Source organism: Cnephaeus nilssonii (assembly GCF_951640355.1).
Source record: "Cnephaeus nilssonii genome assembly, chromosome: 10".
Taxonomy (NCBI): domain Eukaryota; kingdom Metazoa; phylum Chordata; class Mammalia; order Chiroptera; family Vespertilionidae; genus Cnephaeus; species Cnephaeus nilssonii.
Genome location: NC_137081.1, coordinates 64,400,104 through 64,424,579, shown reverse-complemented (window position 1 = coordinate 64,424,579; position 24,476 = coordinate 64,400,104). Strand labels below are relative to the sequence as shown.

The window sequence follows — 24,476 nt, the reverse complement described above, 5'->3', positions numbered from 1 at the left end:
TGCGGACAACCGGCTCCCCGCCTCCGATGGCAGCGGAGCTGGGCAGGGGATCCGGGTGCGGACAACCGGCTCCCCGCCTCTGATGGCTGCGGAGCTGGGTGTCCAGGGTGTCCGAGGCAGCCCCCCTCAGCGGCCGCCAATCCAGCCGTTGAGAGGCAGGTGGGGGGGGGGCGGGAGTCCCGCGCCTCTCAATGGCAGGATATGCCACCCCGAGTCCCGCCCCCCAGCCTCCTACCGCCCAATCGTGGGCGTAGCGGAGTGATGGTTATTTGCATATTGCCTTTTTATTATGAAGGATAGTATTCCATTATGTAGATGTACCATAGTTTTCTAATCCACTCATCTGCTGATGGGCATTTAGGCTGTTTCCAAATCTTAGCTATTGTAAATTGTGCTGCTATGAACATAGGGGTGCATATATCCTTTCTGATTGGTGTTTCTAGTTTCTTGGGATATATTCCTAGAAGTGGGATTACTGGGTCAAATGGGAGTTCCATTTTTAGTTTTTTGAGGAAACTCCATACTGTCTTCCACAGTGGCTGCACCAGTCTGCATTCCCACCAGCAGTGCATGAGGGTTCCTTTTTCTCCTCCTCCTCGCCAGCACTTGTCATTTGTTGATTTGTTGATGATAGCCATTCTGACAGGTGTGAGATGGTACTGCATTGTTGTTTTGATTTGCATCTTTCGGATAATTACTGACTTTGAGCATGTTTTCTTATGTCTCTTGGCCTTCCTTCTGTCTTCTTTTGAAAAGTATCTATTTAGGTCCGTTGCCCATTTTTTATTGGATCATTTATCTTCCTTTTGTTATGTTGTATGAGTTCCCTGTAAATGTTGGAGATTAAACCTTTATCGGTGATAACATTGGGAAATATGTTCTCCCATACAGTGGGCTTTCTTCTTGTTTTGTTGATGGTTTCTTTTTCTGTGCAGAAGCTTTTTATTTTGATGTAGTCCCATTTGTTTATTTTCTCGTTAGTTTCCATTGCTCTAGGAGCGGTATCTGTGAAGAAATTGCTTTGGCATATGTCTGAGATTTTGCTGCCTGTGGATTCCTCTAGTATTTTTATGGTTTCCTGTCTTATGTTTAAGTCCTTTATCCATTTTGAGTTTATTTTTGTGTATGGTGTAAGTTGGTGGTCTAGTTTCATTTTTTTGCATGTATCTGTCCAATTTTCCCAACACCATTTATTGAAGAGACTGTCTTGACTCCATTGTATGTTCATGCCTCCTTTGTCAAATATTAATTGAGCATAGTGGTTTGGGTCGATTTCTAGGTTCTCTATTCTATTCCATTGGTCTATATGTCTGTTCTTGTGCCAGTACCAGGCTGTTTTGAGAACAGTGGCTTTGTAATACAACTTGAAATCTGGTATTGAGATTCCACCTACTTTGTTCTTCTCAGAATTGCTGTGGCTATTCGGGGTATTTTTTTATTCCAGACTAGAAGCCTGGTGCACAAAATTCATGCATGGGGGGGGGCGGTGTTCCTCAGCCCAGCCTGCACCCTCTCCTATCTGGGACCCCTCGAGGGATGTCCAACTGCCGGTGTAGGCCTGATCCTAATGTGATGGGGCCTAAACGGGCAGTCAGACATCCCTCTCACAATCCAGGACTGCTGGCTCCCAACTGCTTTCCTGATTGCCCCTAATTGCTTCTGCCTGCCAGCCAGATCACCCCCTAACCACTCCCCTGCCAGCCTGATTGATGCCTAACTGTTCCCCTGCCAGCCTGATTGCCCCTAACTGCCCTCCCCTGCAGTCATGGTCACACCTAATGCCCTCCCCTACAAGCCTGGTCCCCCCAACTGCTCTCCCCTGCAGGCCTCAGTCCCCCCCAATTACCCTTCCCTACAGGCTCGGTCGCTCCCAACTTTCCTCCCCTGCAGGCTTGATCGTGCCCAACTGCCCTCCCCTGCTGGTCATCTTGTGGCAGCCATCTTGTGTCCACATGGGGGCAGCCATCTTTTGTGTTGGAGTGATGGTCAATTTGCATAGTACTCTTTTATTAGATAGGATAGAGGCCTGGTGCACGGGTGGGGGCCAGCTGGTTTGCCCTGAAGCATGTCCCAGATCAGGGTGGGGGTTCCCTTGGGGCATGGGCGGCCTGGGTGAGGCGCCTGTTGTGGTTTGCAGGCCGGCCACGCCCCCGGTGACCCAAGCAGAGGCCCTGGTATCTGGGATTTATTTATCTTCTATAATTGAAAATTTGTATCCTTGAGTGGAGTCCAGGGCAGGCCAGTGCAGGCGGGAAGCTTGGCTTCCTCCATCACCCAGGGCAACCCAAGCCTCCTACTCTCTCCAGCTTCGTGGCTGCTGCCATTTTTGTTGGGATTTATTTACCTTCTATAATTGAAACCTTGTATCCTTGAGCGGAGGCCAGGGCAGGCAGGAAACTTGGCTTCTTCCATCACCAGGGGCAACCCAAACCGCCTGCTTGCTCAAGCTCTGTGGCTGCTGCCATATTTGTTGAGTTAATTTGCATAGTCGTTCCTGATTGGCTGGTGGGCGTGGCTTGTGGATGTAGCGGAGGTATGGTCAATTTGCATATTTCTCTTTTATTAGATAGGATGAATTTTTGGAGAGTTATTTCTAGGTCTGTGAAATATGCCGTTGGTATTTTAATGGGGAGTGCTTTGAATCTATAGATTGCTTTGGGTAGTAATGACATTTTAATGATGTTGATTCCACCAATCAATGGTATGTTATTCCATCTGTTTATGTCTTCTTCTATCTCTTTTTTCAGTGTCCTGTAGTTTTCCACGTACAAGGTCTTTTGCCTTTTTAGTTAAGTTTATTCCTAGGTATCTTAATTTTTTTGGTGTGATGGTAAATGTGATTGCTTTTTTAATCTATCTTTCTGTAAGTTCACTATTGGTGTATAGAAATGCCATAGATTTCTTGGCATTAATTTTGTATCCTGCTACATTGCCGAATTCATTTATTAAGCCTAATAATTTTTTATGGAGTCTTTAGGGTTTTTTATGTACAATATCATGTCATCTACAAATAAGGACAGCTTTACTTCTTCTTTTCCAATTTGGATGCCTTTTATTTCTTCTTCTTGTCTAATCGCAATGGCTAATACTTCCAGTACTATGTCAAACAGGAGTGGTGAGCGTGGGCATCCTGTCTTGTTCCTGTTCTTTTTTTTTTTTTTTAACTTCTTTATTGATTATGGTATTACATATGTGTCCTTATTTTCCTATTACTCTCCAACCTACCCCCATTCATGCCCTTACCCCCCTGTTGTCTGTGTCCATTGATTAGGCTTATATGCATGCATATAAGTCCTTTGGTTGATCTCTCCCCCTTACCCCTACCCTCCCTTACCTTCCCTGAGGTTTGACATTCTGATTGATGTTTCTCTGTCTCTGGATCTGTTTTTGTTCTTAGGGGAAATGGTTTTAGTTTTTGCCCATTGAGTATAATGTTGGCTGTAGGTTTGTTATATATGGCTTTTACTAAAGGCCTAGAGGCCTGGTGCACGAAATTTGTGCATGGAGGGGGGGCATGTCCCTCAGCCCAGCCTGCACCCTCTCCAATCTGGGACCCTTCGAGGGATGTCTCACTGCCCATGGGATTGGGCCTAAAAGGGCAGTTGGACATCCCTCTGACAATCCAGGATTGCTGGCTCCCAACTGCTCGCCTGCCTGCCTTCCTGATTGCCCCTAACCGCTTCTGCCTGCCAACCTGATCACCCCCTAACCACTCCGCTGCCAGCCTGATTGATGCCTAACTGCTCCCCTGCCAGCCTGTTTGCCCCCAACTTCCCTCCTCTGCCAGCCTGGTCACCCCTAACTGCCCTCCCCTGCAGGGTTGATTGCCTTCAACTGCCCTCCCTTGCAGGCCTGATCCCTCCCAACTGCCCTCCCCTGCTGGCCATCTTGTGGTGGCCATCTTGTGTCCACATGGGGCAGGATCTTTGACCACATGGGGGCAGCCATATTGTGTGTTGGAGTGATGGTCAATTTGCATATTACTCTTTTATTAGATAGGATAGAAGCCTGGTGCGGGTGGGGGCCAGCTGGTTTGCCCTGAAGGGTGTCCCGGATCAGGGTGGGGGTTCCCTTGGGGTGTGGGCGGCCTGAGGGAGAGGCATGTGGTGGTTTGCAGGCCAGCCACGCCCTCTGGCAACCCAAGAGGAGGCTCTGGTATCTGGAATTTATATACCTTCTACAATTGAAACTTTGTAGCCTGGAGCAGAGCCAAGCCTCCTACACGCTCAGTGGCCGGCAGCCATTTCTTTTGGGGTTTGTGTACCTTCTATAATTGAAACTTTGTAGCCTTAAGCGGAGGCCTGGGCCGGCCAGGGTGTGCAGAAAGCTTTGCTTCTTCCATTGCCGGGGGAAACCCTTGCCTCCTGCTCTTTCCAGCTCCGTGGCTGCCGCCATTTCTGTTTGGATTTGTTTACCTTCTATAATTGAAACTTTGTAGCCTTGAGTGGAGGCTTAGCCGGCAAGGGCAGGTGGAAAGCTTGGCTTCCTCTGTTGCCGGGGAAACCCAAGCCTCCCTCCTGCTCTCTGTGGCTGTAGCCATCTTGGTTGGGTTTATTTGCATATTTGCTCCTGATTGGCTGGTGGGTGTGGCTTGTGGGTGTAGCGGAGTTAGGGTCAATTTGCATATTACTCTTTTATTAGGTAGGATTATTTTGAGGTATGATCCTTCTATTCCAACCTTGCTGAGAGTTTTTATCAAGAAAGGGTGTTGGATTTTGTCAAATGCTTTTTCTGCATCAATTGATATGACTATGTGGTTTTTATCTCTCAATTTGTTTATGTGATGTATCACGTTTATTGATTTGCAGATATTGTACCATCCTTGCATCCCTGGGATAAATCCTACTTGGTCATGTTGTATGATCTTTCTGATGTACTGCTGGATCCGATTTGCTAGAATTTTGTTGAGGATTTTGGCATCTATGTTCATGAGGGATATTGGCCTGTAATTCTCTTTCACTGTGTTGTCTTTATATTTATCTGGTTTTGGTTAAACATATTTCTTATATCTGAGTCTCTTAGGAGCATCCCTGTGCAATTGCTTGAGCTTCTACAGATATCTGCCTGGGTTCTCCATCTTTGGGCTTACACTGGATATGTGTGGTCATGATCAAAGTGTGCTTTTTTAATTTTTATTTTATTTATTCAATTCTGTTTTTAAAGATTTTTTATTGACTGAGAATCATTGATCAGCTGCCTTCTACATACCCCTACCAGAGATGGAGCCAGAAACCCGGGCATGTGCCCTGACTGGGAATTGAACTAGCAACCTTTCAGTGCACGGGACAATGCCCAAACAACTGAGCACACCGGCCAGGGCTGAAATGTCCTTTTATTTTTAAAAAAAGTAGTTTCAAACCTTTTGCCTTCCTTAAAACAGATGCTGACAATGAACTTTTAGTTATCTTTGAATACTTTGAATATGTACATTTCCAGTGTGCACTTTCTGAGCTATTACAATCTCTAAAATAGCATGACCCATTTCTTTAATTATGCTAATTATGGCTATCATTATTAGTTATAGTTAAATACAAAGAAGTAGCTTAGAAGACAGTTGTGAACAGGCATCCAAAATTTTGTCAGACTATCAGCTTTTGTCATAAAGACTTCTTTCTATCAAATTGCTTCTCCCAATCCATCTTTAACACAGAAAAAAAAAGAAAAGAAAAAGGGGGATACCTTCCTAAAGTGCAATTAAGGTCTTGTCACTCCTATGCTTATATTCTTTTGATGGCTCCCCTGGCAATTAAAATAAAAATAAAAACATGATTAAAAATAATAAGGCCTGACACAATTCCTTCCCTGCCTCTTTCTCTAACCTCCTCTCATGCCACTCCTCCTTATCTCATTATACTCCAGCATCATCATCCGTCAGTTTCCAGAACACACCCAGCTCCTGTCCAGTGCTGGAATTTTGCACATGCTGTTTCTTTGCCTGGAATACCTTTTCTCATGCTTGTTTCTTTTTCATCCTTCAGGTCTCACTTCAATTTTTTCTCCTTAGAGAGGACCTGTCATCTATGTAAAAAAGATCTTTTCTACCCCTCCCCCTTGTTCTCTTTCTATGCCCTTGTTTATTTCTTTTATAGCAGTTAACATAAGCTACAGTTATTTTATTTATGTATTTGCTTACTGGGTTTTGGTCTGCCTCCATCACTATAATATAAACTTCCCAATTTCAGTATCCCCAGTGCCCAGAATTGCCTGATAAAAAGTAGGATTTAATAAAGGATTTAAATAATTTCATTGAGTTTAAAGCTAGTTCATATATTTTTTAATGAATGAACATAGACGCCTAACTTGGAAAAATTGTGTGTTTGGTTCCATACCATTGCAATAAAGCAAATCTTGCCATAAAGCAAGTCCATGAATATTTTGGTTTCCCAGTGCATATAAAAGTTATGTTTATACTCTACTATGCTCTATTAAGTGTACAATATTATTATGTCTACAAAACACTGTATACACCTTAATTTACAAATACTTATTACAAAAATGCTAACCATCATCTGAGCCTTCAGTGAGTCATAACCTTTTTGCTGGTGAATGGTCTTGTCTCTTTAATGGCTGCTGACTGGTCAGGGTGATGGTTGCTGAAGCTTGGGGTGGCTGTGGCAATTTCTTAAAATAACACAGCAACTCAGTTTGCCATATCAATGGGCTCTTCCTTTCACTGGAACACTTAGAGGTCATTGTAAGGTTATTAATTGGCCAATTTCAATCTTGTGGCTCAGGGAATAGGGAGCCCTGAGGAGAAGAAGAGAGATGGGGAAACAGCTGGTCAGTGTAGCAGTCAGAATGCATTTAATACTTATTCATTAAGATTGCTGACTTATATTGGTAGGGTTTATGGAGTCCAAAAATAATTACAACGGTAACATCAAAGACCACTGGTCACAGATCACCATAACAGATCTATAATAATAAAAGCATAATATGCTAATTAGACTGGACAGCCGAACGACCTTCCAGACGTCATTCCAGATGTCCTTCCGGATGACCTTCTGAACAAAGACGCGGTGGTAGAGGCCAAGGCAGAGGTGGTTAGGGGCAATCAGGCAGGCAGGCAAGTGGTTAGGGGCTATCAGGCAGGCAGACGAGTGGTTAGGAGCGATCAGGCAGGTATGCAGAGTGGTTAGGGGTGATCAGGCAGGCAGACAGTTAGGGGTGATCAGGCAGGCAGGCAAGTAGTTAGGGGAAATCAGGCAGGCAGTGGGGTTAGGGGCGATCAGGCAGGCACAGTGGTTAGGAGCAATCAGGCAGGCAGGCAGGCGGCGGTTAGGAGCCAGCGGTCCTGGATTGAGAGAGGGATGTCTGACTGCCGGTTTAGACCTGATCCCCGGGATTGTGCCTAAACCAGCAGTCAGACATCCCCTGAGGGGTCCCAGATTGTGAGGCAGTGCAGGCTGTACTGAGGAGCCCTTCCCTCCTCCATGCATGAATTTCGTGCACCAGGCCTCTAGTCTATAATAATAAAAGCGTAATATACTAATTAGACTGGACCAAGCTGGGGCTACGAGGGAAGCCCAGTTCCCTGGTGCCAGAGGGAAGCCAGTGCCAGCAGCAAGGGGAAGGAAGGCCTACTCTTGCATGATTTTCATGCATCAGGCCTCTAGGATAATAATAATGAAAAAGTTTGAAATACTACAAAAATTACCAAATGTGACACAGAGACACTAAGTGAGCAAATGCTATTGGGAAAATGGTGCTAACAGGCTTGCTTAACACAAAGTAGCCACAAACCTTATTTTTTTAAAAAAATGCAATATCTATGAAGTGCAAGCAATTGCAGTACAATAAAGCTGGGTATTCTTGTATTAGAAAGAAAATTATAAAATTTAGAATAAAAGTTCTTTTAAGAAAGATATTCTTTAATACTGAGGGAAAAGGGACATATAGATGTTTTTCTAACTTTATTTATTTTTCCATCATCATTTATCTCCTTCATGCCCTCTTCTACCTCCACTCACCTCCCTCCCTTCCACCCCACATCACCACAGTTGTCTCTGTCCATGAGTTCTCTCTCACTGTATCTCCCTCTCTCTGTTTGTTTGTTTTTGTTTGTTTGTTTTTTGTTAATCCTCACCTGAGGATATTTTTTCCCATTGATTTTTTAGAGAGAGTAGAAGGGAGGGAAGGGGGAAAGAGAAATGTCCATGTGAGAGAGACACATTGACTGGTTGCCTCCCACACATGCACTGACTGGACCGGGGATCAAACCTGCAACCCAGGTACTTGTCCTTGACCAAAATCAAACCTGCAACCCTCCTGTGCTTGGACCAACACTCTAACCACTTAGAATCCTTGGCTAGGGCTCCTTTTTTTTCTTTTTTGCCCAATCCCTCCACCCACCCATCCCAACACACTCCACCCCCCTTTACCAGAGTTGTTTGCCTGCTTTCTATCTAAGAATCTGTATTTTGCTTGTTAGTTAAGCTTATTCATTAAATTACCCATGAGTGAAATCAAATGATACTTGTCTTTCTCTGACTGTCTAATTTCATTTAACATAATTTTTCCAGGTCCATCCATGCTGTTGCAAAGGGTATAAAATCTGAAATAATGATTGAGCATGACCCAGTTACTCTTGTAAATCTTTTGCTGAACAAATGAAAAAGATTAACATCAACATTACTATCTCACAACATACATTTTTGCTAAATATAATTTCATTTTTAATTATTTATGACAAGTCTTTTTGTATATTGTAAGATTAATGAAGACTTGATAATATGAAATTTCCCAGTGTGTCTGATATTTTATGCAATTTTTATAATTATACAACTTGTATATATGAAATAGATTGAGGCTGCCAGGAAATCTTTTTGACAAATAGAATGGATATAGTAGTGCGCTATTTGTTAATGCCTGGTACAAAAAGGTGTTGAAAATACGAAATAGTATGGGGTGTTATCTCTTTATCATTCAGCATTAATCAAATAATACTGTTAACTCACAGCACTTGTATTACAATATCCTGGCTTATTTTTTCCAAAATAATATTGTGAGTTGAAGAGTTCATGCCAAAAATATAAAATTATTGCAATTGTATAGTGAAGTGTTCATGCTTGAAATGTTAGAATTACCATTGGAGTCACATGTTTGGATTTATTCATTGTTTATAACTAGTAAGAAGTGACCTCATAGTCTAAATTTGAAATTTATTTGAGGTTTCAGGATTATTTTCTTATAAATTTGGTCAACTCTTTTTATTTGTTTTTTATATTTTTAATGTAAAAATTCATAGTAATGTTTTATAGTTGCCTGCTGTGTTTATTAGGTAGTTTTTATGTAAACATCTGTTTTCTGATTATAATTTGCATATCTTCCTGACAAAAAGAATAAATCGATAGCTAGTAAAACTGCCTAACCACAAGCTAGAATTAATATATGCCCTAAAAGTTAGGTAACCTATTTCAGAGACTTTGACTCTGTAGGCCAGTAGAGATTGGCTTATTAGCTGATTGGTTGGTCTGAATCATCACTCTCCATATGGAAAACTATAAAGATAAATACATTAAAATATATCTCAATTGATATTTAGAAACAAAGGGCTAAAATAAAGAGTAAAGTCTTCAAATGTCAACTATAGTTAGAACTCAAAATGTTTTATCTTCTCATCCAGTACCTTTGCTTCTGTATCAGGTTGCCATGGCAATATTTTCATTAACATTGGAATGACTTGCCCAGAGATAAAATTGCTTGCAACCTATTACTTCCTAATGTTCCTAAAGCATCCTAAGCCAACTTTAGGTTTTAACCTCCCAGTTCAGTTATTCCAGGTTCCCAAAAGTTACTGCCATGCTGACTATTCTGGAAACTCAAGTGTAACATATTGATGTGATCAAAGTTCACATCAGGTCACTGTCATATTTTCATTCCTGAAGCCCCCCAAAAATGTGTCAAGCATTTTAGATCATCAAGAAATAAGGAATTAGAAGCTGAAGAATTCCAAGGACATTACATAATAAAAACAAAGACACAAATTAAAATAGTTATATAAAGGCTTATATTTAGTGTTATGGGCCTTTTTTTAAAAAAAATAAAATATTGACATCTATGTTGCCCTGGCCCAGAAGCTCAGTTGATTGGAGTGTTGTCCCATACATCAAAAGGTTGTGGGTTCTGTCCCCAATCTGGACAAATACAGGAGGCAACGGATCGATGTTGCTCTCGCTCTCCCTTCCTTTCTCTGTATAAATCAATAAACATATCCTTGGGTGAGGATTTAAAAACTCTATGTTAATGAGCATAGAAAACCAGTATTTAATTGAAGTAACTGGACACCTTTATGTTATGTGTTTAAAATGATGCCCGAGTCAGGGCTTTAAAGTAAATATTCAGCTTGTGTGGATTGCCAAAAATAAATATAATCATCTTCTTTCTAATAACATAATTGCTTCATGCCACTTAAGTGAAGCTCCCAAGTAGTTTCCTAAAGTTATTGCCCAGGTTTTGAGGGGACAATCCATGTATTACTTGTTTTTGAACACCTAAATGTAGTAGGTACTCAGTACGTCTTTGTTTGAACTAACATGTAATTTTAGTCTCTGAAGATTAAGATGCTTATCTTTCTCTGACTGGCTCATTTCACTCAGCATAATACTCTCCAGGTCCATCCATGCTGTTGCAAATGGTAAGAGTTCTTTCTTTTTTATTGCCACATAGTATTCCATTGTGTAAATGAACCATAATTTTATTATCCAATGCTGAATGAGACAGACAATAGTGGTTATGCTAAGAAGCAGATGTAGGGAGATCCAATGCTGATGGGCACTTAGGCTGTTTCCAAATCTTAGCTATTGTAAATTGCACTGCTATGAACATAGGGGTGCATATATCCTTTCTGATTGGGGTTTCCAGTTTCTTAGGATATATTTCTAGAAGTGGGATCACTGGGTCAAATGTGAGTTCCATTTTTAATTTTTTGAGGAAAATCCATACTGTTTTCCACAGTACTGCTCCAATCTTCATTTCCACCAGCAGTGTACTAGGGTTCTCTTTTCTCCAAACCTCACCAACACTTGTCATTTATTGATTTGTTGTTGGTAGCCATTCTGACAGGTGTGAGATGATATTCATTGTCATTTTGATTTGCATCTCTCAGATGATTAATGACTTTGAGCATTTTTTCATATGTCTCTTAGTTTTCTGTATGTCTACTTTGGAGAAGTGTCTATTTAGGTCCTTTGCCCATTTTTTAAATTGGATTGTTTGTTGCCGCAACCTTCGCGGTGGGGTTCAGGATCTGAAGGAGGGGCTGATGCACAAATGAAAATACTATACAACTAATATGAATTTAGAAGGCATTGGGGGCCAGCTAGAGGAGCCTCTTTTTTGAAGAGACACACTGACCTTTGGCCGGTCCGCTTTTTATTTACTTAAATACGTATTTTCCCTTTAGCAATGCATACAGGCATATCAAAGGTAAAGTTTGGTAAATAGTAAAAGAATTATCAGGTTAGGTAATTTGCCTTCTGCCACCACTCTCTCAACAGATAAGGTGCTTAGCATCAGCCCTGCTAATGCCAAAGGTCCATCAGCCTTCCGCATTCCTTGGTACACTAACAGTACTGGCAAGCGGTGGCTTCCAACATCTCCCCTTTTTGTTTTCTTAATAAATCTTGAAAAGTGTATGCCATCTGTAGGGCTTGAGTCTTATTAAGACTCTTCATTCCATATCTGCAGACTAGAAATCCCATATAATAAAAGTCAAATATGCAAATTTACCAAAAGGCAGAATAACCAGTCGCTGTGACATACACTGACCACCAGGGGGCATACACTCAATGCAGGAGCTGCCCCCAGGTGGTCAGTGTGCTCCCACAGGGGGAGTGCTGCTCAGCCAGAAGCCAGGCTCATGGCTGGCGAGAGCAGCGGCAGTGGCAGGAGCCTCTCCCACCTCAGCTGCAGTCAGACATCCCCCGAGGGCTCCTGGACTGTGAGAGGGTGCAGGCTGGGCTGAGGGACCCTCCCCCCCCCCCCCCCGAGTGCATGAATTTTTGCACCGGGCCGCTAGTAAACATATAAGAACAAGAATGAGACAGACAATAGTGGTTATGCTAAGAGGCAGATGTAGGGAGATCCAATGAAAAGGATTGAGTTCTTTCATGTCCTTTTTAAATTGCTGCCAGGCATCTAAGGAACTAGTTTGTAGTAGGCTCCTTTCTGTGCCATCAGTTCTTTATGGGTCCCCTTCTCAATCACTGTCCCCTGTGACATGACAGCAATGATATTCGAGTTCTGGATGGTGGACAAACGGTGGGCAATGACAATGCAGGTCTGACCTTCTCTGGCTTTGTCCAGGGCAATCTGCACCATCCCACAACTTGTAACTGCTAGCATGGCAAGGCTTCTTTACCATCCCTCAGGTCATCTCTGGACTGTTTCTCGTCTGTCTCATTCTCCTCCAATCCCTTATCTTCAACATATTGCTTGAGGCTACTGCTATCTGTGGCTGAAGTAGTCGATTGTCTGCAGCCACAGGTACAGGGTGATGCTGCAGGTGCAAGGTCCTCATTAGTCTGATCAGTTGAAGTCTAATGTTCCTTGCAGGAATCACACGGGCTTGGAGGAGTTTTCTGGAAATACATAAGCATATCCTTGACCGAAGGTTAACAAAGGGTCAGGACCCTTCCATAAACCAGACTCAGGATCTTTCCATTTAACCAAACCATTTTCCTATGGTTTATTCTGACACCAGTGTAATTCCATCTGTGTCTTGCCATCAGAATTACAAGTGAAAAAATTTAAAGTAATTAAGGCTTGTTATAGTTTACCTACAGGAGATTTCTCTAGCATCACTCTTCCCCTTTTTTGTTTTTCAAGTTGGGATTTTAGCAGCTGATGTTGGCATTCTATAATTGCCTGTCCTTGGGAATTGTATTCCCATAATGTGCCTGTTGTAATAAAGTATGCATTTCCTTTTGTTAAAGGACCAGGAAGGATGGTATGAGCCCTGATATGAGTAATATAAAAGATATTGTCTTTGCTGTACAATTTGCTGTACCTGTTTAAATAGTATAAATAGACTTTGCTCACTAAGCCTTTTAATTGAGCAGTCTCAATTCTGTTTACCAGGCCAGCAGCATAGGCAGAATCAGAAATAATATTAAGAGGCTCTTGGAAATCCTGTAATGCAGCCTTGATAGCTTCTAATTCAGTCCTTTGTATAGAAGTGTGACTAGGCTGGATGACTCGATCTGAATCCATTGCATGATAAGCAGCTTTACAATTATATGAACCATCAGTAAAAACAGTTAATGCTCCAGGAATAGGTTCCTACCTAGTATTTTTTTGGTATAATAATAGGGGTGTAATATAAAAATTATAGTAATTTGTTTTTTAGTAGGTGACAACTAAGTTTCCCTGAATATTCACTTAGTCCAATTTGGCAATTTAAATTAGTCTGAAATAAGGTTTATTTTTTAACTTCATTTGTCCTTGGGTGTGGACAGCAAATGACACTAATTGGATTTCTGCTATCAGTCTCTTTGAGTATATTGACATAAGCTTTGTTTAGGGAGGCAAAATGTAAATTATTTACTTTTAAGTGTCCTTGATTTAGGGAAAATAGGATTTACTAGATGGTCCCAAACCATGTGGCATTTATATTTGTTAGATGGTTGCAAACTGCTGTAACATGCTGTATTTGCCATCTCACTGCTTGAGTGAGGCGAGCCACAAAATAAGAAAATGATTCAATAGGTCTTTGCATACACTTAATAAAAGATTCCTTAGGATTCCCTAAGTATATTGAATAAATTTGTCATTTTTCCCATAGAGATTTTTAGATAAGGTCTTAATTAATGTTCTCTAATAATTTCTAAAAGTCATTCAGGGTCTTAAGGCAATTCTTCCGTATTTCTACCTTTTGAGGCCTAATACATTGATTTTTAGTTACAGTTCCTAGATATTTGAAGGGCATTTCTTTCTGTACCTTTTTTGGAGCAATTTTTAAGCCCCATTTAGGGATTTTCTTTTCTAATTGGGTAAGCATTGCTAAAGTCTGCTTTTCCTGTGGGCTTGCCATAAATCACTACATTAAAGACTTACTTTCTTTCAAACAAAACAACCAACTTGGTTGCCTTTCAGAAGAGCAGGTAGGAGAGAGACATGCTGGCCAATACTGCAATGCATACTTCTCAAGTAAAAGTCATTTTCTTTACTTATGGTCTCTCATTAATGGAGAGATTTAATGCTTGAATAACACTTTTTAGTTTACTTTGTAAATGGTAGTGGGAGAGATTTTTAAAATTTCTCCTTTTTAAGCTTAAATTTACTTCTAAACAGCATTCTTATTGGCTAGTGCTCATTTGCATATATATGCAAATTTTGCTTTGGACTTTACTAAAACCAGGTTGCTCATAAAATATTGGCTTCTCATATAAATGAGTTTATATGAGACCTTGATTATATTGTGAAAGGCTAACTTATTAAGTAATTAAAGTATGTACCTTTATTGAAAAAGTAAAGTAAGCAAACCTATACATTTGATCTATGAAGTACAGATGCTGCCCCACCCCCAGCCAATCAGAAGAGCAGGCTGGGTGGCGGTCTGAGGCATTATGTGTGCTCCTGTCTTAAAATTCTGCTGCTGAATATTCTGGTGTAGCTTAAGAAGTATCCAGCAACCTTGTCCTGCCAGGCTTGGACACTGAAACCTCGGGCTTTCTTGCTCAGAGTAAAATGGCCCTTTTATAATTCTTGTAAATAGTTAATTTTAGAACTTCTTTCTTTCTTTTAATATTTCTCTTTTCCTTCTCATCACATCCACAATCTTCACAAATTTCACACTTTCAAATTAGCCTTCAAATCTTTCTATGTCCTTCAAAAATGCATAACCATGCCTTAGACCTTCTATTAAGTATTTCCACTCTAATATTCTTTCTTTCTGTCATCAACTTGTATATACCTTCAGCAACTTGCACAGACCTTTTTCTTCTTTTTCCTTTAAAATGTATGCCCATGCCTTCTATTATTAAAACCATACAATAGTTAAACCTTAATTTTCCAATGGTAATTAAAAGTAAATAGCCAGCATTTCTTAGATTGACATTTGTCAACACACTTTTTGTAAGTATTCTAAAATACATCAATTAAATTTAAACTGGTTTTAATATTAAAAATTTGGTTTGGACCATAGAATTAATCCTCTTTTTTAATCAGGCCAATAAAATATGATATCCTAGGTTGAAGTTTTACCACATGTAGCACATGTAAGGACTATAATATATTTTTAACTACTAATTTCTCCAGAGAAAATGCAAGAATTATTTTTCTTAAAAATGAATTTCCATACTTTATGCATTCTAATATCACAACCACATAATTTCTCCCAACGTAATTTGAACTTTTAACTCTTAGAAGCCTCAAATTTTAGGTGGCAAGTTAAATACTAGCATTTCTCAGATTAATAATATATTCATATTTTTAAGGATATATTTCAAATAAATATAAGACATATTCAATTAATAGAGTCAAATCTATCCTTTAGAATTTTCATACAAGGCAAACTCAGATTAATATTTCAGTATCCTGTTATTTCAAAATATCTAGATATTTAATAATTTTTATTATTTAATTCAGCAAACTCCAAAGTTTTAAGTTACCAAAGACTTTGGAAAACTATGTTTAGGCATATATAATAACCACTGAAAAAGATTTATAATATGCCCTTCATTTTAGTTATGTATATTTTACCTTAACAACTTTGAGATTTTAAAGCCAATTATTATTACCCAAAGCATTTTTCTTGGCAGATTCTGTTACAGAGATAACTCACTGGCTTTCAGTGACTTTAATGTTAAAGTATTATTTTATTTTATTTTTATTTTTAAAAACAGGAGTGCCCTCAGGACCTGGGAGGCAACCTTGGAATGCATTCCATTTTTATTGTCTTCCTTTTGTTACGTTGTATGAGTTCCCTATATATTTTGGAGGTTAATCACTTATTGAATGTATCATTGGCAAATATGTATTTGACAAAGGAGGCAAGAGCATACATTGGAGCAGAGATAGTCTCTTCAATAAATGGTGTTGGGAAAATTGGACAGGTAAATGCAAAAAAATGAAACTAGACCACCAACTTACACCATACACAAAAATAAACTCAAAATGGATGAAAGACTTAAATGTAAGATGTGGAACCATAAAAGTCCAAGAAGAAACCATAGGCACCAAAATCTCAGACATCTCTCGTAGCAATATGTTTACCGATACATCTCCTAAGGCAATGGAAACTAAGGAGAAAATAAACAAATGGGACTACATAAAAATAAAAAGCTTCTGCACTGCAAAAAGAAAAAAAAAATCAACAAAATAACAAGAGAGCCCAACACATGGGAGAACATATTTGCCAATGATACATCTTTATTATCTTTTTCTTACTGATTTTTTGAAGTTCTTTATCCATTCTAGATATTAATACTTTGTTACATATTTTGCAAATTTTTTCCCCAGGCTATCAATCGTCTTTCAAGTTTTTTGGTGTCTCTTCTGCTGAGCTGAAATTTTAAATTTTGATATAGTAAAATTTACCAGTTTTTCTTATTATGAGCTTTGCTTTTTGTATCTCCTTTAGAAGGCCTTCATAAAGATGGCACAAATAAACATATCCTTTTACATTTTCTTAATGCATTTTTTAATTGTATTGGTTTAGTTTTTATTTAAGTCTTAAATCATCTGGAATGCTTTTTTGTGAATTACATGAGTTATGGAAGTAACTCTTTTTTTTTCCAAGGTGTCCCAACGCCATTTATTGAATTGACCTTCCTTTTTCAGCTGATTTAAAATGCTACCTCTATAATTTAAAAATTTGCATATCTATGGCTTTTTGGTGGCCACTCTCTTCTGTTCAATATACTACTTGCCTATTCTTGCACCAACAATACAACTTTTTAACGTAACTTACTACTAGATAGGACAATTTTCTCTTATTTTGTATGTTAGTATCATACACAGCTGCTCTCTAACTGCTTTTGTCATTGGTTCTAATGACTTTTTAGTTGAGCTATTGACTTCAAGTTCTGACAGTTTTATCTCTTTATTTCTATTCCTTATACCTCATATAATAGTCATTTGTCATGCTAAATATTTAAGACAATTCCATTTCCAAATAAGCACCTGTGAAGCGACTCATTTCTATCAACTTCTGTAGATTTTATCCTTTTCTACCTATCCCCTCCCAGATTCAGTCCCTCTCCATTTATGCAAGATTGATTTCTCTTTCTCAATTTCTATTGCCCTACCTTTTTAAAAAAATTATTTACTTTAAGCTTGAGTTATCCAACCATGTGTGAGGCTGGGGGAGTTAGGCAAAATAGGGAAGAGATTCAAAAGTAGAATGGAATAGATATTAACTTTTTCTGATCTGATACAGAATTTTTCTTTCTCCTGTATTTATTTGTGTATTTAATCAAAAATTTTTGCCTTATCATTTTTATGGGTCTATATTTGTCTCCCAATATTTAACTTCTTCAGGTCAGAGTATTTCTCCTGCCTCTTATATACTCACAATTCCTATCCTTCTCCCGTTATACCTGAACTGCATGTTTTTGAACTTCATATAGACCTTTATTCTAGCTTACATACTATTTTCCATATCTTCAGTAATACAGTTGCCCCTGTGTTTTGACTACCCATCTGCAAAACCCTGGTCCTGTTTTATTTTTTGTTTGTGTTTTTCTTACATTTTAAAAACCTTTTTTTTCAAAATTAATTCAAACTTGCAGAAAAGTTATAATAATACAAAGAACTCTCTTTACACACATTGTTAACATTTTGCCGTATTTGCTTTATCATTCTCTCTCTTCCCTACTCAGTGTATTTATGTATGTTTTTAGAAGTTTAATGGTAAATTGCAAATATCATGTGATCTATTTTGTTTTTAATTTTTCCATCCCTATCCTCAATAAGCCAGGGCTTCAACTCTACCCATATTGCTCTATTGATTGGTAGGTCTTGTTCTACAAAATAAAATTACATTTTAGATTATGCCATAAATTCATGATCACTGACCTCAGATTGACTTACAACATTACCTACATATGAGTGACTGTTTTTAAATCTGCAAACACAGGATGTTTTCTGATACAATTTCTTATGACATTATATATTTGTGGGAATTTGATTAGATGGCACATTCTGTGTGATTCAGTTGTTTGAAATCATTGGGATTTCTTTTATGGCCTCTTATTATTTACCAAATATTTACATAGTCCTTATCTTGGGCCAGGCACTAAGTACTTTACCAATCTTTATTCAATTTTATCAACACTGTGTGGTAGATACTATTATTATCTTCATTTTGCAGATGAGGAAACAGAGACAAAGATGTAACTTGCCCTCAAATCACATAGCAAATAATAGAGCTGAGATTTTAATCCCAGTACTCTGTATCTGAAATTCATGCTCTTTATCCTCATACTTTGTTAATTTTTTCATCTATAATTCTTATAATTTCCATTAGCTTGAACATGTTAATTAAATTGTTCTGATCTTGTATATTTTATTTCTTGCTTACCTACCAGTTTCTGAGGAATGTATGTTCATTATAGATTGATCAGTTTCTCATTGCAATTCTGACTTTTTTGTGTAAATTATTTTTTGGATATTGTTAGGTATATCTATTTTCAGAGTTTTTATTTCTCACTAAGTATTTTTTTCTTCAATAGTTATGTAATAATTTTTACCAATGTTTTTAAAATAATAAGGTAATAAAATGAAAATAGACCTTAGATCCCAAACAACTGTATTATTATTTCAGTGTGAAATTCAGACTTTCAATCACAAATAGAAATAGAATAGAGAGGGCCTCTTATCTAACATTTAGCTTTAACTTATAATATATAAATGTATACTCAGTCAACAACTTTTTGTATCAAAGCCTTTCTTGAATTACGACTTCACTTATTGGAGTACATCATTGTCTTTACATGAATAATGTAACATCAGATACTTATTTATGTGTGTGTGTATTTAACTTTGGAGAGGAAGAAGAACTCAAAGACACTTGCAAGATAGTGTAAATGCAGAATTTTTCAAGATTTTTAGTGTTCCCCCACCCCCAAGATTCTCTTCTTTCCCCTCTTATTCGACTGCATTTTTTAAGAAGCTGATGTTAAAAGCTAAACTTTCAACTTAATTTTCATGGAAAGAGTCATTCTTTTTTTTATATATTTATATTTTATCCTATATAATAAAAAGCTAATATACAAATTGACCAAACGGCATAACAACCAGTTGCTATGATGTGCACTGACCACCAGGGGGCATATCCTCAATGCAGGAGCTGCCCCCTGGTAGTCAGTGTGGAGCACCGCTCAGCCAGAAGCCCTGAGCTAGGCTCATGGCTGGCGAGCACAGCAGCGGTGGCGGGAGCTTCCCCCACCTCCGTGGCAGCACTAAGAATGTCTGACTTACGGCTTAGAGAGCGGACCTAAGCCATCAGTCAGACATCCCCTGAGGGCTCCCAGACTGTGAGAGGGCACAGGCTGGGCTGAGGGGACCCCCCCCCCCCGACCTGAGTGCACGAATTTCGTGCACCGGGCTTCTGGTCAGCTTATAAAATAGTTTATTAAATTCCAAAATTATACCACCAACATTATTGGCTCTTACAGCTTTAATAAAAAGCACAACTGATATTGGAAAGCATACAACTTAAGCTGCAGAGGTAAGCATTCATCTGATTTCAAATGGAAATGCTGCTTTCATTAATTCTGTGATTTAAGTGGGGATCAGTTAAGATAGTATCCTCTGTAAGTTCAAATCAGAACACATTCTTTAAGTAAATAAAGGCAAAAATCACTGAAAAGTTGCTCTGTATCTGGAAGATGTCATTTTGAAAAAAATAACTACATTGGAGGGAAATTGCATTTATAAGTTAAGATACCAGTAGACCAGCAATGCTTATGTTAAAAATGTCATGGATCCATGATATCAAAGCTGTTTTTAGCTTATGTGCATAGACATTCATCCTATGCTAGGAAGATTGACATGTTTTTCAAAACTCTATTCATGATACTCCTAATACTGGTTCTCCACTTCAATCTGATCAGACTCTTCTCTGTCCCACCATGTCTTATCTCAGTAACTGTATTTATGATTGAGTTGAAAAACATTGAAGTCATCTTCATAAAGTCTTGCTTTTCTAGCTTATGTAGAAATGATAGAATCAAAAGGACCAGAAGAACATCCATCTCAGAGAAGTTTCTTCAGAGTTTTCCAAATATTGGACACAAATTTAAAATTTAAAAATATATTAAGTATTTTAACACTGTAGTAAAAATAACATGCACACTCTAATGTTTTATACCACATGGCAATATATTAATACTAGAGGCCCGGTGCACGAAATTCGTGCACGGATGGGGGGGGTTCCCTCAGCCCTGCCTTCACCCTCTGCAATTCGGGACCCCTACACCTTTTTCTTATCTAGCTAACCTCTTCACATTTAAAAAAATTAACTGAAATATCACCTACTCTAGGAAATCCTCTTTGAACAAATGTCTTTATAATCTGTATTAAGTATTTTCATAGTATACCATTCTTTTTCTTTAACAGCTACTTAGAGTGGATGCAATGTGGTTTTCATTCTTGCATCTGAATTTTTTCTTCTGACTCTTGTAATAGCAAAGCTTATCCAATTTACATTTGCCCTTCAAGGGCTTATATTTGGTTCAGTTTCTAGTTGGCTCCCTGCTTTTTTTTTTTTTTTTTTTTAAGCAATAAATTTGGGTTGTGATAGTAAGCCTCACTTGTAATCTAGCCTGTAGGTCTCTCTATCTGAATATTTCTATAATACCTATCAACTTTAGCATACCAGAGATTGTGTTATTTATAGAAAATAACAAAAAATGTCACCTGATCATTTGATCTTCTAGTAATATTTTATAGCAAGACTAGTAGCCCATTTGCAGGAAAATCCTGCAAGCAGCTGTTGCGGCCGCGTGCGCTGCCGCTGCCGCCACCTTTGCGGCCACCGCGCCTGCACCCGCTCGCCACTGCCGCCCACCCCGCTCCGCCCCGTTCCGCCCCGCCCCGCCCGGGCTTTCCCTCTGGCAGCCACCTTGCTTTCCGCTTTTCCTCCCTCTTCCTTCTAAGTTGTCTTCAGTCTTCACTCCTCCCTCTCTCTGCATATGCAAATTAACCACCATCTTTGTTGGGTAATTTGCATACTCGCCCTGATTGGCTGGTGGTGTGACTTTGGCTGGTGGGCGTGGCTTGGGCGTAGCGAAGGTGCGGTCAATTTGCATATTACTATTTTATTAGGTAGGATGTATTATTCTAGTAATTTAACTATTACAAAACTGAGGCGTACAGAAATAAATTACATTGAACAATAAAGAATGACTCAATTTTTTACGAAGATGGCACTGAAAGCTAAGAAGGAAGCCCTTGCCCCTCCCAAAGCCGAAGCCAAAGCAAAGGCTTTGAAGGCAAAGAAAGCAGTGTTGAAAGGCGTCCACAGCCACACAAAAAAGAAGATCCGCACGTCACCCACCTTCCGACGGCCAAAGACACTAAGGCTCTGGAGGCAGCCTAAATATCCTCGGAAGAGCGCACCCAGGAGAAACAAGCTTGACCACTATGCCATCATCAAGTTCCCCCTGACTACCGAGTCAGCCATGAAGAAGATAGAAGACAATAATATACTTGTGTTCATTGTGGATGTCAAGGCCAACAAACACCAGATCAAACAGGCTGTGAAGAAGCTCTATGACATTGATGTGGCCAAGGTCAACACCCTGATCAGGCCTGATGGTGAGAAGAAGGCATATGTTCGACTGGCTCCTGACTACGATGCTTTGGATGTTGCCAACAAAATTGGAATAATCTAAACTGAGTCCAGCTGCCTAATTCTAAATATAAAAATTTTACACTGTAAAAAAATAAAGAATGACTCAAATATCAAAGCATTGTACACTTAGGGCCTCCCTTGTCCTGTGCCTCAGATATCATAGCATAGTACACAGTTCACGTGGTTCTCAGCTTCCTTTAAAATAGGAAGCATACTCATGAAGCAGCTACTTCCACACATATTTTTTTTATTTAATTCATAGCACATACTCTTTGTACTAATTATTGGAAAATCATCCTAGCAATTGCCTCTGTTCCTCTCTGTATTGTTGCCTTACAATTCTGATGTTATTACTGCGCTTTTATCATCCACTTGCTCTAATAAGATTGTGAATTTTTTAAGGGCAGAGATCATGACTTGAGCTTGTGTTTCTCTGTCATGGTGTCTAGATAAATACTCAAATGCCATCCAGTCCAAATGACTGTGATGAGAGAGGCTCACCGTTGTTGGAGACCTCTGATTTTTATTTAAGGGGCCTCACTTGTTCTGCGCCTTTACAGAGGGGTAAGTAGGGGCTGAGGGAATTTGAGGAAACCCAGACAGAATTCTCCTCCTAAAAGATTTTGCTAAGTTGGCAACTGGGACCGCTGGGCATTTGTCCAATTAAAACCCGGACACACCGCAATAACAAAGGCACTGGTCTCCTACTGCTAATGCGTGGGGATCAAACCCCAGCCTGCAAGAACTCACCCCCGCAGTCAGGACCACACCGCTGGGTAGACCTGGGCTGGTGCTCCTAACTCTGGGGGAGGGAGACTTCCCATGGCTGCAGGCTAGAGGCCCTGGACTCCACACCACGCGCCCGAACAGGTCCTTAGCACAGGTTGGTCAGCGGAGCGGCTTCTTTGCCTGGGATTGCAGGGTGGCTTGGCCAGGCTCTGCCTGGCCTGTTTGCCCCATGATCGCGGGTCAACTCGGCCTGGCCTGTTCTCCCCGTGATCGCGGCGTGGCTCGGCCTGGGCTCTTTGCCCCTTGATCGCAGGGCGGCTGGGCCTGGCCTGTTCGCCCCGTGATGGCAGGGCGGCTTGGCCTGGGCTCTTTGCCCCGTGATCGCGGGCAGCTCGGCCTGGGCTTTTTGCCCCAAAGCCGGGTGGCTTTGACCCAGGCAGGCAGCGAGGTGGCTTGGACCCGGGCAGGTGGCATTGGACACTGCCCCTGCCACCTGCCCGGGCCCAAGCCACCATCGCGATCGCAGCTTGGACCCGGGCAGGCAGCAGGGCGGCGGGCAGCTTGGACCTGGGCAGGCAGCGGGGCGGCGGGGCGGCTTGGACCCAGGCAGGTGGCATCGGGCATTGCCCCCGCCGCCTGCCAGGTCCCCGATCTCGGCTTGAATCCAGCCGGCGGCTTCGGGCGCTGCCCCCGCTGCCTGCCCAGGTCCCCGACTGCGGCTTGGATCCCGCCGGCAGCAGGGGCAGTGCACTGCCTGCACTGCCCGCATATGCAAATTTACCCCCCATCTTTGTTTACCCCCCACTCCTGATTGGCTGTGGGCGTAGCAGAGGTACAGTCAATTAACATTTTTCTATTTTATTAGTGTAGATACCATGAAGCAAAAGTAAACTTTGCTGCTAGTTTGTATTTTTATGGACTGCTGACTAAAGCCTTGCTACCGATTTTTATGGAGATATTTGAACGTTTTATGAGTATGCATTTTTATGTTTATGTTTTTAGTTGGGCTTTTAAAAAACTTGAGTCCATTGTCCTAGCCAGTTTGATTCAGTAGATAGAGCATCATCCTGCAGACTGAAGGGTTCTGGGTTCAATTCTGGTCAAGGACACATACCTCAGTTGCATGCTTGATCCCTGGCCCTGGTTGGGGCTCCTGTGGAAGGTAACCAATCGATGTCTCTCTCTCACATCGGTGTTTCTCTCTCTCTCTGTGTGTGTCTCCCCCTCCCTTCCACTCTCTCTAAAAATCAATGGAAAATATCCTCAGCTGAATATTAACAACAACAAAAGTCCATTATTATATACCCAAATCAAATTACACAAGCCAGAGCCCGGCTGCAGCATGTGTGTGCTCTGATGAATAAACACAAACAAGATGCAGGAACAGCGTCCTGCACGCACCCGTATCCCTCCTTCCCAGTCTTGCAATGGCAAGTTAATGTGATAAATTTATATTAGAGAAAGTTTTCTTGCTTAATTTAAGTTTCAGTTAGTTCTTGCCCATATAAAATAAAATTTTTATATTCATGACCAGAAACATGAGTAATAATTAGATATAATCACTCAATATGGAAACAAGATTTTTTTTATTCTTCCTCAAGCTTCTGGACTATTTTAATAGCAAAGATCTTAATATTGCCCAAACCAAATTAGCTATTTTTAAAAGTTGCCATTTTCAATAGCTTTTCTAGTATTGAGAATTGTCTGAATATTATAAAGCCAAAACAAAGTACAGAAATTTGTTGATGATGATTTAAAATTGCAGCTATTACCCATGTCCCTTGTTTTCATATTTTTATTAGTCAATCACTTGTTGTTTTCATTAATGGATTTTGATAAGTAGCATTATAATTCGGTCTTTATAAAATGAGTTATTACTAACAAATCTATTTTTCTGTTGTATATAATGGAGATTCTATTTCAAGTTTATTAGACAAGAGATCTACAA

General features: G+C 40.0%; 2 protein-coding genes across 7 annotated transcripts in view; both read left to right on the top strand.

Annotated features, from left to right (window-relative positions):
* MBD5 (methyl-CpG binding domain protein 5) overlaps window positions 1–24,476 on the top strand; it is a 410,559-nt gene that overhangs the window by 309,598 nt on the left and 76,485 nt on the right. The window lies entirely within an intron of this gene.
* LOC307105814 (large ribosomal subunit protein uL23-like) lies at window positions 21,332–22,623 on the top strand. The gene has a single exon (XM_079781700.1). It carries the CDS (start codon window positions 21,348–21,350, stop codon window positions 21,837–21,839), a length of 492 nt encoding a protein of 163 aa, XP_079637826.1. The 5' UTR covers window positions 21,332–21,347; the 3' UTR covers window positions 21,840–22,623.